This window comes from Martes martes (genome assembly GCF_963455335.1).
Source record: "Martes martes genome assembly, chromosome: 12".
In the NCBI taxonomy this organism is placed as follows: domain Eukaryota; kingdom Metazoa; phylum Chordata; class Mammalia; order Carnivora; family Mustelidae; genus Martes; species Martes martes.
In genome coordinates, this window is record NC_137900.1 from 65,451,931 (window position 1) to 65,479,294 (window position 27,364).

General features: G+C 36.6%; 1 protein-coding gene across 2 annotated transcripts in view; it reads right to left on the reverse strand.

Annotated features, from left to right (window-relative positions):
* TEX10 (testis expressed 10) overlaps positions 1 to 27,364 on the reverse strand; it is a 63,744-nt gene that overhangs the window by 4,176 nt on the left and 32,204 nt on the right. For both annotated transcript variants that reach the window (XM_080819612.1, XM_080819611.1), the window contains exons 8-13: positions 26,806 to 26,981; positions 25,146 to 25,323; positions 20,514 to 20,602; positions 18,691 to 18,824; positions 5,646 to 5,726; positions 3,852 to 4,033 (exon numbers count right to left, since the gene is read on the reverse strand). In XM_080819612.1, coding sequence (XP_080675738.1) covers positions 3,852 to 4,033; positions 5,646 to 5,726; positions 18,691 to 18,824; positions 20,514 to 20,602; positions 25,146 to 25,323; positions 26,806 to 26,981 — 840 coding nt within the window. The remainder of the gene's footprint in view (positions 1 to 3,851; positions 4,034 to 5,645; positions 5,727 to 18,690; positions 18,825 to 20,513; positions 20,603 to 25,145; positions 25,324 to 26,805; positions 26,982 to 27,364) is intronic.

Sequence of the window (27,364 nt, forward strand, 5' to 3'; positions counted from 1 at the left end):
TAGGTAACAGCAGCCTCCCCCACCTTCTACTCCAAACACAGAGAAATACAGATAAAATACTTAAAAAAAAAAAAGTACACAGCCAAATTCAAAAGCCAGAATGGGTGAAATCTCTAAGTGCCAGAAACCATTATAGAAGTCATATAAAGAGAACCCAACAGAGGTACAGAACTGGATATGGGATTTTAGGGCTGGGTTTTCAATAGCTAAGTGTTAGAAGCTGAGACTTCAGGCCCTAGGTGTGGGAGGCAGGGAGCTAGAACTGGGCTCCCTATATATAGCTGGAAGGCAGGACAATGCACACATGTAAAACTCACCCAAAGGGAGGTCTCCATATTCTGCACCAAACTCTCATAAGATCCACTCAGAGAAGAAGTATACAATCCAAACCATGAGTTTGTTCAACCCCATGAAAAAATTTCCAGAGCCTCACCTGCTTCCCTACATAAGGGAGAATTCCAACACCAGAGAATAAAAGAAAAAACAGAACTGACGGGAACTTTAAAGTAATACCAATAAATCATGAAAAACAAGAATGACAAAAAGCCAAGTAAAAACCCACAACAGGGGCACCTGGATGGCTCAGTGGGTTAAAAGCCTCTGCCTTTGGCTCAGGTCATGATCCCAGGGTTCTGCGATCGAGCCCCACATTGGGCTCTCTGCTCAGCGGGGAGCCTGCTTCCTCCTCTCTCTCTGCCTGCCTCTCTGCCTACTTGCGATCTCTGTCAAATAAATAAGTAAAATCTTAAAAAAAAAAACAAAACCCACAACAGAGCAAAGAAAAGAAAATAATAGGGCTGATGAAATTAAAACTCAGTGGAGTTAAATAAAACATACAACAAAGTGGAAGATGTTTCAGAGGTAGAGGACAGATTGAGAAGCTCCCTTCATTTAGAGGCTGTAGGAGAGAAGAGAAAAAACAGGGGAGGTAACAGAAATAATAAGAGCACTTCCCAGACCTGAAGGAAAGACACCCAGTCTTCAGATCGAAGAGTACACTAAGTCTCAAGAGGCAGGTAACAACAAACGCACATGAAGACACACTTTTATCTGCAACACCACAAAAGTTACGGAGAAAACAGTAAAACTGCAGAGAATAGATTACTACCTACAACCAAGAGGGCTCAGTGACAGCAGATTTTTCATTATTAACAATTAGTCCAGAAGATGACCGTATAGTTTCTTCAAAGTCCAGTGGTCACGGTTTTTAACAACTCAAAATGACTGGTCAAGCTTGATGTTTCGGCCAGCTCTTGTGAAATCAAAGCCTCCTAGTAATTTGACAGGCATTCTCATTATTTATAACCTTACAAACACCTTCTCTGGGAAGGCAAGAGTAGCCCAAAAGGGTATTTAAGCACCTAAGATTCTGGCTGGCAACACATCTTTGTGACTAAGTAATGTTACCCCAAGAGATGCACAGAGTTCTGGAAATACCAACTGTTTCAATATCTAGCATAAAACATTTAAAACTAGGCACTTTAAACAGGTAAAAAATATTTCACACACTGAACTTTGTTCCATCCAGCCACAGAAGGTCAAAAGTGGCATGTTTCTCCATAAGAAATTATAAAAGATCTTTAAAAGTTCTCATCAAAGTATTCAATAAGGGGCTGTTATTTCAATGACAGGAAATAACAAATAGCAACATACGCACATTTCATAAATTATTATAAAATTTTTTGAACCCTAAGAAGTTCCTTGGGATTTATAAGGCCTTTTCTTGACCTATCAGACTCAAATGATATGTAAGAAAATCATCATCAAATCTGTATTTATGTATAAATTTTAGAATCTAAAGTAAAGTCCATTTTAAACATTCACACTTAGCAAAAAAAAAAAAAATCTAAGTGTCTGCTGACAGTAAAATGGGTTAAGTTACTGTACATTCATGTAACAAAATACTGTAGAGGAGATATACTACATAAATCACACCCAATCACACTCACAGGCAGTATTTATAAACAGTGATACTGAAACAGCCACACCCAGCCATTTACATGTTCTCTGTTGCAGCTTTCCTATTGCCACAGCAGTGTTGAATAATTCTGACTGACAAGAGACATGGCATGAAAAACCTAAAATATTTACTATCCAACTCTTTAGAAAAAGAAGTTTGCTTAAGCCTTGATACAGAGAAAAAAAAAATGAAGTAGATTTCTGAATCAACATGAATGACTCACAAATGATATCAAATCACAAAAAAAAGAACAAAAACTGTATTGTTTATAAACGCACATATAATTTTTAATAAAAAGGCAAGGAAATGATTAAAACATGTTAAAAACAAACCACAGGCTCAAAATGGCATCACTTAGGTGAAAGCCCCAAGTCAGCAAACCAAGACTTAATACCTAACCTAACTGCAGTTTCAACCCCCCAGAAACCTAACCTTTAACTAGTGAACATGGGAACTTCCTGGTCAACATGAGGAAAAATTACTTACAGACTCCTTCCATTCCCCCTGGGAGGACCACCCTGCCTAAACGATGGATTCTTTGCTAATTTCCTTTTTCCCCACTCTCTGTCTACCTTAAAAAAACCTTTATATAGCCCTTGAGAGCTGCCCTCTTTATTTGCCAGATGGAATGCTGCCCAATTAATGAATCAATTAATGAAGCCAATCAGATCTTTAAATTAATTTCCTAGGTTGAATTTTTGTTATTTAACACACAAAAATGATCTCTGGGGTGTGCAGGAGAGAAAGGTAATTGTAGAGGGTACACTAAGTGTGTGCTGATGGTGTTCTATTTCTGAACCTGGAGACTGGTTAAATGGATGTTCAATTTATACTTACTTTTTAAACTATATAAATGTTTCATACATATATATATATGCATTTATTTTTATGATACATAAAAGTTAAAAAAACTAGAAAAATATATCAAAATGTTAACAGGCAGTAATTATTTTCTTATACTGATAGATATTTTAAAAATTTGTATTTCTATAAAGTCTAGATTTCTATTAAAAAATTTAACAGGCATACCAAGAACATAGAATACTTTTTTAATTTAACATTTAACATTTTAATGTTAAAATATTATGTTAGGGGCGCCTGGGTGGCTCAGTGGGTTAAGCCTCTGCCTTCGGCTCAGGTCATGATCCCAGGGTCCTGGGATCGAGCCCTGCGTCGGGCTCTCTGCTCAGCGGGGAGCCTGCTTTCCTCTCTCTCTCTCTCTGCCTGCTTGTGATCTCTGTCTGTCAAATGAATAAAATATTTTAAAAAAATAAAATGTTAATAATAATAATAATGTTAAAATAATTTAACATTTAACATGAGAATACTTTTTTAAATTAAAGTGAAATATTCCAAACTATGCTGGAAACTTTAGTCTGAAGAGCTCTATAATAGCTGCACTATATAAGAGCTAAGGTAGTAACTAATACAAACTAGCATCTTAGAAAATTTTCTTTAAATCGAAGAATTTAAAAATTCTACTCTGGTTAGCTCTAACAAAGCCCAAAACAAAATGCAAAGGCTTATACTTATTTCATAAGTGCATTCTTCTAAAGGCAAGATAGAATTTTTTTTTCTTGCTAGACCTACAACATTAATAAGGAAAGCTCCCAAGAAACCTTATGCCATCTAGTTTTTCAAATTTGTAGTTTAAAAGAAAAAACAAAAACTAAAAATTCTCATCACAATACAATAGGAATTTTAAAAAGAACAAAGAAAATGGCAGTTAGGTTCACACAAATTCTAAAAGAAAATTTAGGATATTTCCCAAATCTAATTTTCTTTTACTCTTTTTGTTTTAATTTTAAAAATTTTACATTTTATTCTTATTTATTTGGTTGGAGAAGTAGGTATGAAAAAAATTGAAGTTGAAGAATACAAAAACTATTACCTCTTTCTTAGATGTTCTGCTTCTCCTTTCTCTAAAGTGAGCAGAAAATAAAGAAGACTGTAGCAACAAGAAGCCAGAAATGGCAGGAGAGTCTCACTAAGTACACATGTATGGTCCAGGAGCTTACAGATAACACCCAAAACACAGCCAGCAGTACTGTCAGGAATTACAGTCAACCCAACCTAGGCAGAGAAAAATGAGATTAATGACCTCTTTGGAACAGTCCCTCTCTCCAGGATAAAACCAAACCCCATTAACAGGAGAGTTAACCTAACATCACTTCTACTGAAAAACAGTACATACATAATACATGCCACCCTCCATACCTTAAAGTTCTGTTTTCCCTTAAGAGTTCAATTACTGTATTAAATAACTCGGAAAGCATGCTAACTCAAGAAATACTATTAATCTAATCCACTGTATCCCTTCCATGACAAAGTCTACTAAAATTTTCAAGGCATTACAATTTCTGATGGTCAGAAATACCATCATTTGAAAAGATTATCTCATGCACCCTCCAAAAACTCTTGATACCAACAATCACATTTACATGATCTTTATTAGATTCTTCAGACTAGACAACTCTAATATCTGGCACCACCCCTACCCCAGGTAATTAGATGTACAAACCAGAGTTCATTTTACAATTAGCCTTACCCTGCCTTTTCATTTAGCTACTCATTCAGACATGACTAAGTAAAACACCCTGGAGTAAGACATCACTACATTGAACACTTGACTGATTCACTGCCCCAAAACTTCGATAAGGGACATCATGGTATATGTATTCATCTGGACTCTACTGTAAACTTTCATTAAGGTGTACTCTAACTTGTAATTGTTATGTATGCATGGTTTAAATCTCCTGGAAACTACTGTTGAGTCATCATGAAAGTCTACAGGCTCTGATCAGGCTGTCTGATTATAGTGGGCAAGATGGACTATCGTGTTGATCTTTTAACTAGAATAACGAATGTAGTCAAAGAAAGACATAAATATCTGGAGGGGAGATGAAAAGACACAAAACATAAAGATTGGAAGATCGATAGCAGAGAGAAAAGAGTACTGGGAATTCAAAATAGTATTCTTCCAACTTAAGGGAAGTAACATTTTAAAGGAGAATAGGGGGTTGGGAATGTGCCTATAAAATTACCCAAACAAGTGAGAGTGCCCAGAAGATAAAATGTGGGAGCCGTCCCTTGCACTATTATAATAATTATAATAAAAATTATAATAACCCAAAGATCAAAGTATAAATGTTGGAGGAAGTTAAAAAGCAAAACCGAGGCCTACCCAATGGGAATAAGGAACACCAACTGCCAAGAAGACAAACTAGTCTCAAGGCTGAGCTTACTGCTTTTGGTGACCAAGCCCTGAGCAAACTGTCAGGTTACATCCCTACTTTAGAACCCAAATCCTTAAGGTATAAGTTAGACCCCAGTCTGGATGCTGGATTCCCAATACACCAATGCCAAGTACATGTTAATTAAAGCACTACAAGTCAGAAGAATCTGAGGTATAATTTTAGAGCTCTTCACTGCAGATGCAGAAAGTAAGGTACTGGAAAGGGGGGAATTTCCCAAGGTCACAGAATTAATTAGTAACAGCCAGGAAAAACATCAAGATTTCCCAGTTCTTATCAACATTATGCTAAAAGGCCATGGAATTATTAAGCTTAGAATTCTGGACACTCATTCTCTCCTCGCCTATGGCAAACCCACTATTAATCAAGGATTCTCTAGATTCTCTATGCTTTTTTGAGTAGCAAAACAAACAAAATTTAAGTATATTTACCAAATGCTTACTGATGGCACTCTGCAGGATGTCAAAGCTCTGGCTTCGGGCAGGGATAACCAATAAACTGTGACAAACTGTCTGTCAGAAAAGGAGAAAACCAGTAACTAAATCAGGACATTTTATGTCAGAAACAAGCTCTACAATTTTTTTTAACCTACTTGCCCTATCATGTAACAGGAAACTTAAAAAATTACTCAGGGGGCGCCTGGGTGGCTCAGTCATTAAGCATCTGCCTTCGGCTCAGGTCATGATTCCAGGGTCCTGGGATCGAGTCCCGCATCGGGCTCCCTGCTCAGCAGGAAGTCTGCTTCTCCCTCTCCCACTCCCCCTGCTTGTGTTCCCTCTCTCCCTGTCTCTGTCAATTAAATAAATAAAATCTTAAAAAAAAATTACTCTGAAGATGCAAATGTCAAAAGTAAAACAACTAATCTCATATATGCACTAATTTTCCAAACAATTCATTAATTAAACATTTACTGGACATTGAGCTAGTCCTATCAGGTGCCAGGCACAGGAATAAAAGACTGAGAAACTCCTCTCATAGCCCTGAAATAAGTAGCTTCAATCCATCAAATTAGAGACTATATTTCTACTAACAAATGCTACCAAAAAAGATCTGAATGATGTGAACAAAGGGCTGAAAAAAGCCATTTTTCCATTTCAGTTTCCCATTTCCATATCCCTACAGAAAAACACTTATGATCTAGAAACTACCAATATCCTGTTCAAATTAATTATAATGCTGCCTCCTATTCCCCAAAGGTAAAAAAGGAGGAGAACAGTCCACAGGAAAAGAAAATATAAGGAAAGTGGGAGTCAAATCCTTCATATTTTTACTTTTATAAGTTCTCAAGGAAACAAGAGGAGGGAAGGACATGAAGTCCTTCAGAGACATTATTACACAATTCCAGAGCTGATGGAATGCAATGCCAAAGTGAAATATGTGAAAGAATCATGCGCAAAGCCAACAAGACTGGTGGAAATAAGAATATCACTCTGGGGCGCCTGGGTGGCTCAGTGGGTTAAGGCCTCTGCCTTCAGCTCAGGTCATGATCTCAGGGTCCTGGGATGGAGCCCTGCATCAGGCTCTCTGCTCAGCAGGGAGCCTGCCTCCTCCTCTCTCTCTGCTTGCCTCTCTGCATTCTTCTGATCTCTGTCGAATAAATAAATAAATAAATCTTTTAAAAAAATATCACTCTAGAGCACTGGGTGTTGTCTAAGACTGATGAATCACATACCTGTACCCCTGAAACAAACACATTATATGTTAATTTAAAAAAATAAAAAATTCAAATTAAAAAGAGTATCATTCTAGCAAAAAGATAGTCAAACTAAATTCAAGGGAACTGTCAATCAACCCTGAAAAATCAACAGCTCTATGCATTATTTCTCTATAAAACCTCCTATAAATTAATAGCACCCACAGTTTTCACACGGCAGTTTTTATTTTCTTTTATGCTTTTAAGTAACAATGTAAACAACATATTTCTAAGGCCATCGTCCTATTTCACAACAAGCCGTGAATATTTTCATTAATAAAGGATAAATCACATCTGAAAAGTCCCATTTGCTATTAAATGTCCATTTAATCCCTTCCGTTCCACCACCTCTTCCCTCCTGGAACAATTCCGTTCAAAAGCCATTGGGTGGGGCTGCATCAGATAAACATCAGCACTGGAGTAGGCCGGAGAACAGCAATGACCCACGGAAGGCCATTCATGAATAAACAGAGGCAGACTGTTCCCAATGAGTTGGGAGTTCAAATGGGGTCAGAAAGATGCCTACATGGAACAAGGGTGGCACCAAAAAGAGATTAATCATAGACAAAGAAACTGATCAAGTAAATTATATTAAGTATAACAGAAGCCAGGGTTCTCACCTTCAGAAAAGGCAGGCACAAGGAAAAGAAGACAACTAGAATGAACCCTGTGGTGTTAAATTGCTGATTTCTGTCCATGACAGTTTGGGAGCACCAAGGTCCAATAGCAATGACCACATCCAAAGTCCTGAAGTTAGTTTCAAAATACCATTCTTCATTTAAAGGAAAACTGGGCTTCTTAAAAAAATACCTGACTGCAGGGTTGGGACAGGGAAAATAAAATATGAATCTGGAACAATATGTGGTACAAGAAAGTAAGGAAGAACTAAGAATGAGCACATGTCAAAAGAACAAAGAAGCCACTAAATTTTATAGTGACTCACTGAGTAAAACAGGAACCCATATTAACACAAATTAATAAATGAAGACTAATAAAAAATGACTGGAATATTAATAGTTTCCAAGTATCTCCTCATAAATTATTAATTACAAAGGAGAAAAAGTAAACAGTGGAGAAGTGGGCAGACAGCACTTAATCAAGTGATCAAAGCAAGTACCTATGTAATGGGACAAATTTAAACGTTGTGCCACCAGACAGGATGCAATCAGAAAACCACAGCATCATTTTTGTCATATTCCTACCAAATTTGTATAGCCTGAATCTAACCATGAGGGAACATAAACCCAAATGGGATGAAAATTTTACGAAGTAACTGTCCCAATGTTCTTCAAAGTGTCAAGGTCAACAAAAGACAAGGAAACACTGAGGCAGTACACCAAATTGAAGGAGATTAAAAACCATCATTACAACTAAATAATTTGGGGTGTTTTCTTTTGCTATAAAGAACATTACTGAGGGGCACCTGGCTTATTCAGTCAGGAGAGTATGTGACTCTTGATCTCAGGGTCATGAGTTCAAGTCCCACACTGGGCAGAGAGCTTACTTTAAAACAAACAAACAAACAAACATTATTGGGACAACTGGCAAACATGACTGAGGTTTGAGGATTAAATGACAATAACATATCAATTCCTGATTTTGATGACCAGATTGTGATTATATAATGGAATGCTTCTTTATGAGATATACAAGCCAAAGTATGGGCTATGGGCATTATGTCAGTCTATGAAAAAAATAAAAAGTTCTCTGGGGGGAGACTGGGTGGCTCAGTCAGTTAAGGGTCTGCCTTCAGCTGGGGTCATGGTCCCAGGATCCTGGAATTGAGCCCCACATCGGGCTCCCAGCTCAGAGGGGAGCCTGTGTCTCCCTCTCCAGCCCTTGTGCTCTTTCTCTCTATCCCCACCTCTCTCTCTCTCTCAGATAAATAAAATCTTAAAAAAAAAAAGTTCTTTGTACTGTAGTTGTAATTTTTCTCTAAGTCTGAATTTGTTTCAAGATAAAGGCAAATAAATATTAACATAAATACATGTACATGCACACTCACCAACATAAACATATACAGTCCTCATGTTTGCACATTACTGTTAACAGAAACCTACATGTATCAGAACTCTGACTTTATACTGCAAAGTTCCAGAACAAGCATGATAATCTGGTCCAATGTGGAAATTACGGGTTTTTTTAAAAATACATGCAAATAAAGAACTTCTTTTTCTTTTTTCTTTTTTAAAGATCTTATTTATTTATTTGACAGAGAGAGATCACAAGTAGGCAAAGAGGCAGGCAGAGAGAGAGGGGGAAGCAGGCTCCCTGCCAAGCAGAGAGCCTGACACAGGCCTCAATCCCAGGACCCTGAGAACATGACCTCAGCCGAAGGCAGAGTCTTAACCCACTGAACCACCCAGGCACCCAAGAACTTCTTTTTCTTAAGGAGGTTTTATGTATTTAATTTTTAAGTGGAAATATTTTTCTACCTAATTTCACCAGAATATATACAGAAATGGCATGTTCCTAACACTTCTCCGTCTTTTTTTTTTTTTAATTTATTTGACAGAGAGAGAGAGTGAGATCAGAAGTAGGCAGAGTGGCAGGCAAAGGGAGAAGGAGAAGCAGGCTCCCCAATGAGCAGAGTGCCCAATGCAGAGCTCAATCCCAGGACCCTGGGATCATGACCTAAGCCAAAGGCAGACAGACGCTTAACTGAGCCACCCAGCTGCCCCTTCTTAGTCATTTTTATTACTGTATTAAAATGTTAAGAAGAAATTATTTTTTTAAAGAAGAAATTATTAAAACACTAACATTCAGATTGAGAGATGCTTTCATTTCCCAACAAAGTTACATCAAAGAATGTAATTACAGAATGAAAATTTCCACATACAATCCAAATCAGAAGAAAATGTCATTAGATTTACCTTGGACAGATTACATCTTACACTTCCCCTGTTGGCAGTCTCTCAACAATTATCAACCAATAATACAAAAGGTAAAAAAAAGACCTAACAGCCCACCTCACTTCTAGAGCTCTTTCCTTACCCCATTATTCCTTTAAGTACATGGGTAGGTGGGGAACAAACTCACTTTCCTCAAGATGACTCTATTTATAGTACTGGAAACCATGTTCGTTCAGGGTCCTTTGGTGCCCCACTTGCTTTTTCCTATTATCCCAACTGCTTAATTACCACAGCTTTATAGTAGATATCTGGTAATATAGAGCCTCTAGCTTTATGTTTATTTAGTACTGTCTTGCTATTCTTGGTCCTCTGCATTTTGATATAAATTTTGGAATCACCTTTTCAATTTCCACAAAAACATCTACTGATTTGGATTATTCTGAATCTATATATACTGCAGATTAATTTAGGGAGCACTAGTATTTTTACAATACTGGAGTCTCCCAATCCATGGCATGTACTTAGGTCATCTTTAGTACCTCTCAGTATATTTGATAGTTTTCACTGTCTTCAGAGATCCTCGGCAATTCTTGGGTGAAATTTCCCTTTAATCTAAATTTATGCTCTGCTTTGTATGTCTCTATTACTATGGTAGTGCCCTCAGAGGTCTTCAATGAGAGCTGATGTGTCCACTGAAGCCCAAATTCACTTCCAGCCAGGAACATTACCCAGTCATTATTACTTGAGCACTGTGAGTTACACAGGTTATTAGCTTAGCTTTTAAGTCTCTGCTTCTGCAGCTCAAGAATTTAGGAATGCCAAGGATGGAGGGGAATCCAACCTTTCTGAAGTCCCTTGAGTCGCCAATCTTTTCCACTCAGTCTTTTTTTTGAAGATTTTATTTATTTATTTGAGAGAGAGCGAGCGAAAGAAAGCGCAAGCACAGAGGGAGGGAGAAGCAGACTCCCCGCCGAGCAGAGAGCCGGATGCGGGACTCGATCCCAGGACCCTGGGATCATGACCTGAGCCGAGGGTAGATGCTCAACCCACTGAGCCACCCAGGCGCCCTCAAATCAGTCTTACAAGACAGTCAAAAGGTTGGCAGGATTTTCTGTCCTCCAATACACGCCATTTGACAAAGCCAAACTCTTATCCTCTTGCTGAGAGAGAGCTCTAGTATCCTGAGGTATATTGCTAAAAACAAACCTGTGCATGTGCAAGATGAAATTCTACAAGGCCAAAGAATAAAGAGGAGCTATGAGCAAAACAATTCCCAAAGCTCAAAGACAGCAGAGAGATGTTTAAGTTCTGACCAACCAAAACAGAGTCTTCACAGAAGACTAGGTTTATTCAGATGGTGCTCAGAATGTGAACACTAACAGTAGGGATAAATTACCACAATGGGGGCGCCTGGGTGGCTCAGTGGTTTGAGCCGCTGCCTTCGGCTCGGGTCATGATCTTGGGGTCCTGGGATCGAGTCCCGCATCCGGCTCTCTGCTCGGCGGGGAGCCTGCTTCCCTCTCACTCTCTCTGCCTACTTGTGATCTCTCTCTGTCAAATAAATAAATAAAATCTTTAAAAAAAAAAAAAAATTAGCACAATGGCAGGATTGGTCAGTTTTTTTCTGTAAAGGGCCAAATAGCACATATTTTAGGCTTCTCAGGGCACACACATATTCTGTCACATATTCTTGTGGGGTTTTTTTGTTTTAACAGTTGTTAAAAAAAAAAAGTAAACACCACTCTCAGTTTCAGGGTGTTATAAAAACAGAGCCAAACTGGCTTCAGTCTAAAGCTGTAATTTATTAAAAAAAAAAAAAAAAAAAAAAAAAGCTGTAATTTATTGATCCTTGACTTAGTAAAGGCTACTTGTTCTAATAAACCACCCTGACAAAACTTAAAAACAAGTCTCAAAAGGATGAAGCTGATACTCAAGTAACTTGACTGCCTCCCAGAACAAAACAAAACACTCCAACATAATCTAACACATAAAATTTCCACTGTCCAACATGCTCTCAAAAACTAATAAGCATGACAAGGAGCTTGAAAATGTGCTACGTAACCAGGAGAAAAAAAAAATCAATACAAACGACATGAGAGAATTAGCAGGTAAGAACTTTAAAACAACTATTATTACATATTTTAGATACAGAAGGAGCGCCTGCCTGGCTCAGCTGGTAGAGCATGTGACTCTTGATCTTAGGGTTGTGGGTTCAAGCCCCATGTTGGGTATGGAGAGTACTTAAAGAAAAAAAAGAACTTGTTAAAGAAAAAAGCAGAGATAAAAAAAATACATTATCTAAAATTTAAAATTCACTTGCTGGTCTCTGTTCATAAACGAAATGACTGTCTATGTAGAAAATCTTAAACGACTGACAAAAAAAATTCCTGGAATAAATGGTGAGTGCTGTAAAGTGTGTAAGCCTGATGATTCACAAACCTGTACCCCTGGGGCAAATAATACATTATATTTTAATGAAAATAACTAATATTTAAAAAAATAAAATAAAAAATTCCTGGAATAAGTAATTATAGCGAGGTTACAGGATACAATGTGAATATATAAAAACTTTCCACAAAGCAATGAAAAAAACCAGCAATGAACAAACAGAATTTGAAATTAAGTTTATATTAGCACCCCAAAAAACAGAAATACTTAGAAATAAACCTAACAAAATATATACAAGATCTGTACGAGGAAAACTACAAAATTCTGATGAATGAAATTGAAGAATTAAAGAAATAGAGGTATTTCATGTTCATGGGATAGAAATACTCAATGTCATGATGTCAGTTCTTCCCAACTTCATCTACAGATTTAATGCAAATCCAATCAAAATTCCACTAAATCATTTGTGGATATCAACAAACTGATTCTAGAAGTTTATTTAGACAGGCAAAAAACCCAGAACAGCCAATACAGTATTGAAGGAAAAGAAGAAAGTTAAAGGACTGACACTACCCAACTTCATAAATCACTATAAAGCTATAGTAATCAAGATATTACAGTACTGGTGAAAGAACAAAGAGATTAATGGAACAGAATAGAGAACCCAGCAATAGACAGACCCATAGAGTCAAGGGATCTTTGACAATGAAGCAAAGATAGACTTTTCAACAATCCATATGTAAATTAATCTGGACTTTGCACAAAAACTAACTCAGAATGGATAACAAACCTAAACGTAAAATGCAAAATACAAAACTATAACTGACTTAGAAGATAACATAGGAGGAAAAACCTAAATGACCTTAAGCATGGTGCTGACTTTTTAGATACAACACCAAAGGGACAATGCAGGAAAGAAATAAATGATAAGCTGGACTTCATTAAAATTAAAAATTCTGCTCTGCAAAAGATAATGTCAAGAGTATAAACAGACAAGCCACAGACCGGAAGAATACCTTTGCAAAAGACATATAACCAAGTATTGTTACCCAAAATATTCAAAGAACACTTAAAACTTAACAAGAAAACAACCCAGTTAAAATAACTGTGAATAAATATAAGTAAAATAATATGGGCCAAAGACCATAACAGATATGTCACCAAAGACATATGGCAAATAAACATACAAAGATGCTCCACATCGTATGTTATCAGGGAAATAAAAATTAAATAATGAGAAGCTACACATCTATTAGAATGGCCAAAATCCAAAACCCTGACACCAAATGCTGGCAAGGATCTGGAGCAACAGAAACTCATTCACTGCTGATAGGATTGCAAAACAGTACACCCACTTTGGAAGACAGGGTGGTGTTTCTTACAAAATTAAACACACTCTTACCATATGATCCAGCAACCGTTTTCTTGGTATTAACCCAAAGGAGTTGAAAACATGTCTACATAAAAACCTACACATGGATGTTTGTAAATTATTCATAATTACCAAAATTTGGAAACAAAACAGATGTTCTTCAGTCCATGAACAGATAAACTGGTATATCAATACGTTATTATTCAGCACTAAAAGAAATGAGCTATGAAGCCATGAAAAAACATGGAGGAATCTTAAAGAATATTACTAAGTGAAAGTAACAATCTAAAGAGGCTATATCCTGTACAGTTCCAAATATAAGACATTCTGGAAAAGGCAAAACTGTAGACGGGGAAAAATAGAACCTTAGTGGTTGTCAGGGGTTGGGAAGCATGGAGGATGAGCAGGCAGAGCACAGAGGATTCTGGGGCAATAAAGACGCTCTGTAAGAGATTAATAGATAATATGGCATTACACACTTGTCCAGATCTACAAAATGTGTAATACCAAGAGTGAAGCATAATGTACAACTGTGGACTTCGGGTAATTACATCAATATAGAATCATTAATTATAACAAATGTAGCACTCTGGTGGGGGATGTTGATAAAGGAGGCTATGCATGTGGAGGAGGAAGGACTGTATAAGGGAAATAAATTTCTTTCACTTCAATTTTTCTGTGAACTTAGAATTGCTCTTAAAAAAAAAAAAACTTAATTAAAAAAGAAATCTTTGGTTGGATTTAAGACCAGATCAGATAATGCAGAAAGATCAGGGAACTTAAAGACACAGCTTACTTTCTGAAGAGACATGGGAAAAAGGTGTTAAAAATGTGTCAAAGGCCTACAGGAAAATGTCAAGAATCTTACATACATGTAATTGGAATCCAAAGAAGGGGACCCAGAACATTTTTTTGAAGGAATGACTGACGTTTTTTCCCAACACAGTAAATTATAAGCCTAAAAAACATTCAGCAAACATGAAGTCATTTAAAAAAAAAGGGGGGGGGGGGCGCCTGGGTGGCTCAGTGGGTTAAAGCCTCTGCTTTCAGCTCGGGTCATTATCCCGGGGTCCTGGGATCGAGCCCCTCATCGGGCTCTCTGCTCGGCAGGGAGTCTGCTTCCTCCTCTCTCTCTCTCTGCCTGCCTCTCTGCCTACTTGTGATCTCTGTCTGTCAAATTAAAAAAAAAAAAAAAATCTTTAAAAAAAAAAAAAAAAAAGGGACGCCTGGTGCATTAGTCAGTTAAGCGTATGCCTTCTGCTTGTGTCATGATCCCAGAGTCCTGGGACTGAGCCCGCAATCGGGCTCCTTACTCAGCAGGGAGCCTGCTTCTCCCTCTGCCTGCTGCTCCTCCTACTTGTGGGCATTATCTCTCCGACAAATAAATTAATAAAATCTTAAATAAATAAATAATGCCAAGGCATAAATACAATCAAACTGCTGAAGAAAGTGATAAAAAGATTATCCTGAAAACATGTAGGAAAAAAAAAACATGTAGAGAAAAAAAGACATCACATACAGAAAAAACAAACATTAGAATGACCTTATAAAATATTATTACACATTATATCATAATATGAAGCAGTGCAATACAGTTTGAAGGTAGGTTGTCTTAAGTTAAAAACCGAACGCCTAAAAACATAAAACAAAGAGGCACAGCTATACGCCATGGTGGAGATAAAATGGAATGCTAAAAATACTCAAACTATGAAAGCAGTGAATCATGATATCACTACAAAAGGATACCACACAGCAATGAAAACAATGAACAACTGCTTACACATTAATATATAGGTAACATTTTAATTTTTTTTAGATTTATTTAAATTCAATTAACACATAGTGTTTTATTAGTTTCAGAGGTAGAGTTCAGTGATTCATCAGTCTTATATAATACCCAGTGCTCATTACATCACGTGGCCTCCTTAAAAACATAACTTCAAGAGCATACTGAATAAAAGCAAATTACTGAAAAATATTGCACTTTTTTTTAAATCTTTTTAATTTTTTTTAAAAGATTTTATTTTATTTATTTGACAGAGAGAGAGATAGAATCACAAGTAGGCAGAGCAGCAAGCAGAGAGAGAGGGAGAAGCAGGCTCCCCGCTGAGCAGAGAGCCCGATGCGGGGCTCGATCCCAGGACCCTGAGATCCTGACCTGAGCCGAAGGCAGAGGCTTAACCCACTGAGCCACCCAGGTGCCCCGAAAAATATTGCACTTTTAAAAAAGTTTAATATAGGGGCGCCTGGGTGGCTCAGTAGGTTAAAGCCTCTGCCTCAGGCTCAGGTCATGATCCCAGGGTCCTGGGATCAAGCCCCTGCATCAGGCTCTCTGCTCAGCAGGGAGCCTGCTTCCCTTCCTCTCTCTCTGCCTGCCTCTCTGCCTACTTGCGATCTGTCTGTCAAATACATAAATAAAATCTTTAAAAAGAAATTTTTTAAAAAGTCTGATTTAAAGAAAAAAATCACTTTGGCCTAGGCAGGTAAAATTACAAAACTGAGTAATTCCACAGTCCTAATTAAATTGTTCAAATGAAATAATTTTTAAAATTCTACATTAAGGATGTCAAAAACTATGCGTATTTCAAATATTTTTATATGAAAAGGCAAACTTAACAAAATTTATCCAAGAGAAAACTGAAATCTTCACTTAAGAACTTCAAAAACGAAAATGTGTTTTTCAGATTTTTCCTAATTATACCTTAACATTTCAAAGACAGCAACCTGGAAGTTTAATACACGTCCTTGCTAAGTGTTACTTCAGAAATACAGCTGATAACATTTTTATGACAATTTTATCTTGGCTTTACAGAGATAATGTGCTTATGAAAAATTTAAATTATCAGAAAAAGGTTGTATGACTTGTCCAAATTATAAAACTAGACAATGGCAAATCTATGCCTGGAATAGGGAGCAGCCCGCTAATCGCCATACAATGCTTTCTCAAATACATCATGATGGTCTAAATACATTAGAGAGTCTGTCCTTTAAAACTACTCTTACTGGGGCTCCTGGGAGGCTCAGTCAGTTAACTGTCTGCCTTCAGCACAGGTCATGATCTCAGGGTCCTGGGATCAAGCCCCACATCGGGCTCCCTGATCTACTTCTCCCTCTCTCCCTGCCCCTCCACCTACTCATGCACTCTCTCATTCGCTCTCTTGCAAAAATAAAATCTTTAATAAATATAATTTTTTTAAAAATGTATTTCTTTAAGATTTTATTTCTTTATTTGAGAGAGAAAGAGAGAGAGAGAGAGACTGAGCAAGTGGGCATGAGAGGGGAGAAGGTCAGAGGGAAAAGCAGACTCCCCACTGATCTGGGAGCCCGAAGCGGAACTCGATCCCGGGACTCCGGGATCATGACCCGAACTGAAGGCAGTTGCTTAACCAACTGAGCCACCCAGGCGCCCTAGAAAATGTAAGTTTTAAGAAAAAACACTATTGTTGGCAAGCCCAACCCCACCAATCCAGTATTCAAGGCTTTAACCTCAGGAGACCTGTTTTAGCTCTCTTCATTTACCACGGGGTAGATAAAATTTCAGATGCTAAACCAATTCATTGTTTCTTTTCACTATTTAAAATCCATTTGTTGTTGTTGTTTTTTAGATTTTATTTATTTATTTGACAGAGAGAGAGAGAGAGAGAGAGAGAAGGAACACAGGCAGGGGGAGGAGCACAGGGAGAGAAGCAGGCTCTCCACTGAGCATGGAGCCTGATACAGGGCTTGATCTTGGGACCCTGGGATCATGACCTGAGCCAAAGGCAGATGCTTAAGGACTGAGCCACCCAGGTGCCCCTAAAATCCAGTATTTTTTAAAAACCTACATATAAACACAGTGCCAGGAACTATGGCAATAAAGAGAAGATAAATATAACTGGCATACTTAAGTATTATGATCAGAGTCTACCTATAAAAGGTACAGTCCTAACAGATAGGAAAAACATTAAGGATATACAGAAAAGAATTAAAGAAGTAAATAATAGATCCGTTGAATAAACTCAAATGGTCTCTCAACAAAGCCTGAATCTGGAGACCACCCTATTGAGAATAATAACAAAGAGGTTTAAAAAAAAAATAACAAAGCGGTTAAAAAAAAAAAAAAAGCCCTTTGGAGTACCAGTTATAAACTATAAAAAAAGATTATAGTCAGTGTCCTCACCAGAGGCCTTCTGAATTAAAAGAAAATTAGCCAGCAGAGAACATAACATGAGAATTTGCAAAAAAAGGTTCAAAACCAAAATTACCTAAGATGACGTAAGTACATTCCTACTGAGTAAGCATTTTTCATGCAGGAAAAGAAACTGAAGAAATAAATAATAGAAATTAATTATTACAGAAATGTCTTAAAGAATCAAATCCTTAGTATCAATGTTTATTATTTTGCATTTTTGCATATGCATAAATATGTTTTTGCATATTTAGTTTACATATTTTAACATGAACGACAATTTGGCCTATCAGGGTAAAAGTTCAGCCTAATAATTCCAATTTAAAACATGTAACTAACCTAGAATTTAGACTTGTTATTTTTTTTTTTAAGATTTTATTTATCTGACAGAGATCACAAGTAGGCAGAAAGGCAGGCAGAGAGAGAGGAAGGGAAGCAGGCTCCCTGCTGAGCAGAGAGCCCGATGCGGGGGCTCGATCCCAGGACCCTGGGATCATGATCTGAGCCGAAGGCAGAGGCTTTAACCCACTGAGCCACCCAGGCACCCCTAGACTTGTTATTTTAATTTGATTTTTACTATAAGCAATACCAAAACTTAAGTTACTAAGATTTATCATAAAGTTACATTTATTATATATATTTAACATTTGTGAAAATTTGTCAGAAAACTGAACTACTTAGCAATTAGTGAATATACTTAAAAGTTACTTAAATGGTTTAAAATTTTAACTGAGTTTGTAAAAGGAATAAAATATAACCAGTCCCATTTTTATTTTTTATTTATTTTCTTTAAAGATTTTATTTATTTATTTGACAGACGGAGATCACAAGTAGGCAGAGAGGCAGGCAGAGAGAGAGGAGGAAGCAGGCTCCCTGCTGAGCAGAGAGCCTGATGTGGGGCTCGATCCCAGGACCCTGGGATCATGTCCTGAGCCTAAGGCAGAGGCTTAACCCACTGAGCCACCCAGGCGCCCCTTGAGTTTCTTTTTAAATGCACTATTACCTCTGTTACATCCCAATGATGTAAAAATTGATCCAAGTCGGTAAGGTAAAGAAGCACAGGGGAAAGCTGTGTCTGGATGACATGAGGAACTCCTCGAAGGCTCTGAAGCCAAGTCAACTCCTCTTTCGAAAACCCTAATTTGGGTATAAAGAAAGACAATTTAAAAAAATAAATCACAAAGCAAATGACATTCTTCAATTTTTAACAGACATGACATGTACCTTCACGGTCTTCTTCAAGCTTTTTTTTTTTTAATTTCTTCATTTCATATATTTTAAAGAATGAATTGGTAGCAATGGAGGCAGTAAAATTCATATAATTATGTACACAAAGAATGTGATCTCATCCAATGTATGATACAGCAAGAAACAGGTTATACCCCTTATATTGGGAACCTCACCAATTTTACTTTTTAAAAAAGTGAAAGGCATATGCTTTCCCTTTAATGGTAGGTAGGTTTAAAATACCAAATCAATAAGTAAAATGATATATGATTTCACATATACATTATCTCTCTATTTTCTTATATAATAGCCCTTCAAATGTTTTAAAACTACTCTAGCTCTCCTAAACCTTCCTGGATTTTACATGTGTGTTCTTTCAACTACACCTTATACAACAAAATTTGATTCTCTTACCACCCCTAATTACCCCGGTCTAACCTACATAGACAACGTAACAGTCTCTCCTGAAAAACAAGTGCTCAGAACGATCAGAATACCAGCAGTGTGGTCTGATTTGATGTTCAGATCCCTGTATTTCCAGGACACAGCCTGAAGAGTCCTCATGTAGTTTGATGGCCACATCACACTACTGACTCCCAATGAGCTTTCCAAAACCACTAAACCTTCTGACTTGTAATACTATTAAAACATAAAGTCCATGCTCGCATCTCAAATGTGCACATCCAGAGCTATCAAATAAACACATTTATCTTCTATGCATTATTTATCTCGCTGGATTTAGCTCATTATGAGCACTTGTCAAATTCTTTTCGAGTCTGACTTAATCAATTATCTATTAAGTCTCCTAACTTTAAGTCTTCAGAAAATGTCAGATAATCTCATCTTCATCATTCAAATATAAAACAGAAATGAAATAGTACAATCATTTAAAACAATAGTAATACTTATACATCTAGCTTACAACATTTCTATACTCATCTTACTAATTTTGCTTTGAGAACAAATGGAATGTAGAAAATGGCTAATTGAAACCTGATTTACATTCCTATCAAACTGAACATTTTAAACATGTTTAAGATGGATATTTGTTCATCAGTTTTTTAAAGTATACAGTGGGGTTTGCATATGGCTACCTGAAAGAGTCAAGCAGGGGCTCCTGGGTGGCTCAGTCAGTTAAGTGTCTGCCTTTGGCTCAGGTCATGATCCCAGGGTCCTGCTCAGCAGAGCCCGTTTCTCCCTCTCCCTCTGCCCCTCCTCCTACTTATTCTCTCCCCACCCCCTCTCTCTCTCTCTCAAATAAAATCTTAAAAAAAAAAATTTTTTTTAAGTCAAGTATATTCAATTCACTGTAAACCAAGACAATAAAGCTGAGAAATAAGAAAGAAAACTATAAACACGTAATATTCAAATAATCCCCAGAGTACTCCTACTCTGAGAGATTTAAACATAAATCATGCATATCCCTGCCTTGAGAGCCTGACAATAGAGGAAGATTTCCACTTATTAGTCAATAAAAATAGTTTCACGATAAACAGATTATCATCTTCAAAACTTAAACCCAAACAGCTAAGACAGCAAATCTTTGAATTTTCATGCTAGGTTTTGCTTTTCCTTAATTTGGCAGGTGAATGTCTTTACCTGTAAGTGTTGAAAATAAGAAGCTGAAATAGTCCACGTCACTCATCAACCAGTCTTTAACGGAATACTTCCATCCAGAAAACGATGATCTATAATAAACAACAGGAGAATTATTACCAGATGTGACCAAGTTGAAGACTCTAGAAAAAGAGCACAATATGTAACAACTTTTCTTTATTGAAAACAAATCTGCATTAATAACTTAAAAACCTGTATTATATATTCACTTTATATGTAAGGGCTCTAGTATCATAATATGGAAAATTTAACTTCTAACATATTTATATTTATGTAAAGTTTTCATGAAAAAGCATAGTTGGTCCATACATACAGTGTAACCTAGAAAATTTTCAAACCACTTGAAAATCAGACTCTAAGGAGCCAAAATGAAGCTCTGCTTTTCAGTAGTTGGTATAGCTGCTAATTGATTTTTATAAATTCTTACCTTGCTTACTCAAATGAGTTAAGTTTAAACAAGCTCTAGCTTCCTACCTAAACAAAAACTATCTTGATTAGGTAAAAAATATTCCTTGTAAAGCCACTCTATGATAATTATGTGTTCCTATATTTTGCAAAGCTATAACTGGGCCTACTTCATAATAGTGCAGCTCAAGTGCTGACTGGTAGCGTACTTAAGAAAATAGGTAAATGTAAAGCAGCTTCTCATTAAATGAGGATTATCTAGTTCCTGTTATGGGATCAGTTTCCAGTGATTCCTTTAAAAACTCTCTTCAAGGGGCACCTGGGTGGCCCAGTGGGTTAGAGCCTCTGCCTTCGGTTCAGGTCATGATCTCAGGGTCCTGGGATCGAGCCCCCATCGGGCTCTCTGCTCAGCAGGGAGCCTGCTTCCCTTCCTCTCTCTCTGCCTGCCTTTCTGCCTACTTGTGGTCTCTGTCTGTCAAATAAATAATAAAATAAAATCTTTAAAAAAAAAAAAACAAAACCTCTCTTCAAGTTAAACCTAAGAAAATGACAGCAAATTTCAGCCTTAGATATGTCAAGAAAAAGTGGTAGGGGTATGAAGAGAATGATCAGATCCAACAAGCTGAGGCTACAAATTTTATCACAGCTAATCAAATAAATACCTGACAAAATTAGGAGTTTCTAGATTCAACTAGAAACAAATTTTTTTTACTATTAAAACAGTTGTGTTTATATTTATTAATATTCATCATTTTTCATCATTTTAACTGATGATGGAAATGATGGAAATACCCTTGAGTATTATTTCCACAATTAGCAAAGGACTATGGACAGAATATTAAAAAGTTAGAGGTTACAAGGAAGTCAGAAATACACATTGGAAAGTAGTACGAAAATGGTAGTTAGCAAACTATTATGCTTTTGAACCCAGTGAAAACAGAAAGCAACTGTGCCACCCAGTGGCTAAAAGAGGTAGCAAAACCACTGAAGGGTCCACTTTGAACGAATGATAAGCAACATATCATAATGTCCTTAAAATTATGCCCATATGGACAGTACATATTTCAACATTTGTGACTTATGTGCCCCAATCTAGCTAAATAAACTAGGGGCAGAAAGGGTAAGGAATGAGGAAAAGCAAGTGGAAAAATACAAGTAGAATGCCAAGGTGGGGATGGGGAGTCAAACTCTAAAAAACCAAGTGGGCAATAAAAAAGGTAGGGGCACAGCAACTCTATACTTTTCAAAAGTTAAAATGAACAACAGTTTTCACTTGATGGGTTTTTCACAAATGGCACAAACTAATATTCTTCCCTCTGATAAAGACAAACAGGGCATCAAAACTACAAAACCTAAATTGAACCTGATCTCACAATCCAATTAATGTAACAGAAAAAAATCAGAATTAAAGGAATATTTCAGGAAAACTAACCTGGGAACAGTGCACAAAATAGATGGGATATTATAATAGTACAGATAGAAGATTATAAAAAACAGCTGGCTAGTTTACAGTCACAGTCAAGGAGGAGTCAAGGAATATTTTGAAGAGAAAACCAGAAATGAAATAACCCAGCGTATGTCTGAAGGAAACATTATTGTTAAATTCTGAATCTAGGAATTGATACAATGATAATGTCACTGGCCCAAGAAAGTTGAGAAGTCCTAATTTTGTATTACTTTTTAAAAGAGAGATTAGTTTGAATGGGAACAATACATTTACAGAAAGATAAGTCTACCTAATAGACGTCACTAAAAAGCAAAATTTAACTTGTTGGACTTTTAGCTACAATGACAATCTGCTGTTAATGATTATGAACCCCTGCTATTATTTGTAAATTGATTTTCTCAACAGTTACCACAAATCTCCACAAGAAAAAAGTAGAAATTTGAAAATATCCTTGGCAAAAATTATTAACCAAAGTAAATCATAACTGATGTTGATAAAGATATTAAATAGAGCTTTTAAGGAGAATTAGTTTCAAGAAGTGTTCAAAAGGTTATTTAAAATCAATTTTAAAACAGATTCTTCACAAGTTATATCAAAGGAACAGAGTGCCCTCTACTGGAAGTTAATAAACACAAATCCACCTCAGGAACAGAAAAAGAACATTTAATTTTTTAAAAGGCCAAACAAATATTAAATAATTGCTTACAGACAAGGAACTGGATTGTGTTCCCCTAAGAAAGGAAAACTAATAAATGCTTAAAATACTTAAAAATAAGACCAAACTCTCTAATGCATGCACACACAGAAATATAACACTGAATTTTCACATATAAACATGTTGCAGATAGCTCTCTTTTGCTAAAAGGAAAGGTTATCATCAGTTATGAATCACACTTTAGGTGACTAGATTCCAACATATGTCCTATAATGGTAAGAAGAGAATGTAAAAGAAGCTAAAGAAATTCTACTAATAAAGTGAGCCACTCCTACTTAACTGGGCTAGGGGATCTGTATGTACAGGAAACCGTAAGATCTAAACAGTCTTTAAACTGTTTAGGTATAGCCTAGATTTCAATTTCCACCTAAAACCGTACTAGACCCTGTCCATGAACCATACCAGTAATAAATATTACTGAAAATATTATGCCTAGGGTGCCTGGGCGGTTCAGTTGGCTAAGTGTCTTCAGCTCAGGTCATGATCTTAGGATCCTGGGACTGAGCCCCCACACTGGGCTCCCTGCTTGCCCCTCTTCCTCTGCCCCTCCCCCTGCTTGTGCTCTCTCTCTCTCTCATGAATACATAAAATCTTTAGGGATGCTTGGGTGGCTCACTCAATTAAGCGTCTGCCTTTGGCCCAAGTCATGATCCCAGGGTCCTGGAATAGAGTCCCACATGGGACTCCCTGCTCAGCTGGGAGCCTGATTCTCCCTCTGTCTGTCACCCCCCTGCTTTGTGCTCTCTCTCTCTCTGACAATTACTATCTTTAAAAAAAAATTAAAAATAAAATATTTTTAAAATAAATAAAAATAAAAATATTATGTCTAAAATACAAACACAAGGTGTTTAAGGATACTTTGAACATTTGCAATATGAAACACTATTAATTGGTTATAAAACATTTAAGAGTAGAGGTGCCTGGGTGGCTCAATTAGTTAAGCGTCTGCCTTCCTCTCACATCATGATTCCAGGGGAATGGAGTCCCCTATCAGGCTCCCTGCTCAGTGGAGAGTCTGCTTCTACCTCTCCCTCTACCCCTCCCCCTGCTCGTGCTCACTCTAATAAATAAAATCTAAAAAAGAAAAAATTTTTTAAGAGTAAAATGATATAGTCACTGTGGAATACCATATAGCAATTCCTCAAAAAATTAGAGAATTACCATGTGATCCAGCAATTCCACTTCTGGGTACATAGCCAAAAGAATTAAAAGCAAGGACTCGAACAGATTATTTGTACATCAATATTCAAAGCAGCATATTCACAGTAGCCAAAAGACGACACAACCAAGTGTCCATCAACAGATGAACAAAATATAGTATATACATTTGATAGAACATTAAGTCAGCTTTAAAAGGAAATTCTGATACATGATACAACATGGATGAACCTTGAAGAGTTATGCTGAGTGAAATACGCAAGACACAAAAGGACAAATATTGTGTAATTCCACTTATATGAGGTACCTAGAATAATCAAAAGCATGAAGATAGAATAGTGGTTACTAAAGGGCTGGGAGCAGGGGGAACGAGGAGTTATCATTGTTTAATGCATGCAGAGTTTCAGTCTGCAATGATAAAATAGTTCTGGAGATGGACAGTGGTGCTAGTTACACAACAATGTGAAAATATTTGATTTCAAGTGATTCCTTGTCTGAGTCTACAAACGTATGTTATTTCACCAGCCACATTAAATTTGTAGGTCCCTGAAATGGCCTATATCACAATTCCACAACACCGAAGGACTTAAGCACAGTACTCACCTGCCACTGAACCCTTACTTCATGCTTTTGATAATTTCTAATCTGTATAAATCTATACATATGATTACACACAATTTCTATCTATACAAATCACTAAAAAACTTCAGTCTTACTTTAGTGAGCTTACTCTAGCACTAATATCAAAAGTTTTAATTGTCGCATTAAGAGCAAATGAAGTTAGTATCGGTATGTAACTTTAAAAGTGTTCTGTAGTTTACACATTGCCAGTAAAACACATGGGGAAAAACACTATACACTTCAAATATATCTCACTTGAGGACGCTACCTCATATGCAGTATCCCGATAAGCATGGCAGCCAAACTTGAACTGAGTCTTCCCATAATACAGCAACGACTTAATCGAGAAAGTAAATCAGCAGGCAGACTGGGTAGAAAATATACAAGCTGGACCAAACGCTGCTGAGACTCTGCTGGGAGAACCACCACAGTGCCTTCTTGTGGATCTAGTGGGGTAGGTACACATATTAAATTCATAAAAGATGAATTTATAAAGATATAAAAGATATGCAGAGATTAAATCAATAAAGGAGACTGATAACTGCATTAAACTGAATTCCAATATATCAACTACATAAAAAGTTTTATCATAAAGTTCATGTTCAATTTAAACTATTTTCTTAAGTAAAACAATGAACATAATCATTAAAGATATATTTAACACTATATAATTCCATAATACCCAAGTGTCACGTTTGAAATAAGAACTTTGATGGGGGTAAAGGGATTAAACAGTAAAAAACAGGTACTTTTGCTCAACAGTGACAGTTACAATATCAACCCAATTTAAAGCAAAAGATCTACATACAAGCAATACTGAAAAAAACAGACTTAAAAATATAACCCCCTAAAGGTGGAAACAAACCAAATGTCATCACTTAACAAATAGATAAATATTAAGTGAAAGATCCATACAATGGAATACTAGTACTCAGCAATAAAAAATACAGTTCAGATACATGCATGCTAGCATGCATGAATCCTGAAAACAGTACGTTAAGTAAAAGTAGCCAGATTCAAAAAGGTCCCATATTATATAATTCCATTTGTAACAAATGTTCAAAACAGGCAAATCCATAAAGACAGAAAAGTAGATTTGTGTGCCAGGAGCTGGGAAAGGACTACTAGTGGGTATAGTTTCTTTTTGGGGTGATAAAAATATTCTGGAATCAGATAGATTGCCCAATTTTGGGAATATATTAAAAACACTGAAATGTAGGGGCGCCTGGGTGGCTCAGTCATTAACTCAGTCATTAAGTCACTAAGCTGAAGCATTAAGCCTTCGGCTCAGGTAATGATCCCAGGTTCCTGGGATCAAGCCCCATATCGGGTACCCTGCTCAGCAGGGTGCCTGGTTCCCTCTCCAACTCCCCCTGCTTGTGTTACCTCTCTTGCTATCAAATAAATAAATAAAAATTTTTAAAACAAATAAAACCACTGAAATGTACATTGTAAAACAGCAAATTTTATGGTATGTGAACTACATCTCAATAATATAAATTATATATACGTACATATCCTGGTATGATTTTATTGGTATTTTTGCTAAAAAAGTGAAAGAGTTCCAGAAATGAATAAAAAAATAAATGTGGAAGTCATACAAGATATCCATTATGATTAATCTGCTGCCAAAGCTTCAAAGGATTTTTTAAAAATTCCTCATCAGTTCTGAATTTAAGAACAGCAAGCGGCTGAAAAGATAATTTAAGAATCCAAGAATCATCTACAACCACTAAACCTTCTAAAACTACCCTAATAAAAAATACTTGTTATTGAAAATGAGTTTACTATTTGAAATTTTATTTTGTTTTGGCAATTTAACCATGGTAGAACCAATTTATAATAAAGGAAAGGCAAACCTAAAGCATTCTTAGAAACTTCCTGAATGAGGGGTAGATCAATGGCTACCCACACAGTTAAACTCTTACCATAGATTCGCAGAGCAGAAGCTTGTAAACTTTTTAGTAATTCTTTATTTGCTCGTGCTGCCGCAGTATGGATAATATCAATAAGCTGTGTTGAGAGCTCAGGATTTCGGGAACCAAGGTGAGCAAGTTGCAATGGTAAGCCAGCCAGCCAACGGGATAACACCTTACTACGGTATCTAAGAAACACCAAATAAGAACAAAATAAAGTATAATTGCCAAGCACAAGGGAAGTAAGTTTAAACATAAAAAAATTTCAACTTGAATATACCACAAAGTAACAAATCATCTACCAAGAACTATCACATGTACTCATTTAAACATTTGAGAGCCTACAAGAATGGCAGCATCACTTATTCAGCTACAGCATTTTCCAGGGTTTTACAAACTAAATTAAAAAGATCATGTAATCTGGAGCACTATCTAAATTATACATTTATGTTAAAAAACAGACACTACTACTCTTTGTACTATTTATCTTGTTAGCTATTAAACTGTATTAACACACTGCTGCAGTCAATAAACAATGCTCCCAGAACTAAAGGCTTTGAATCTCTTATTT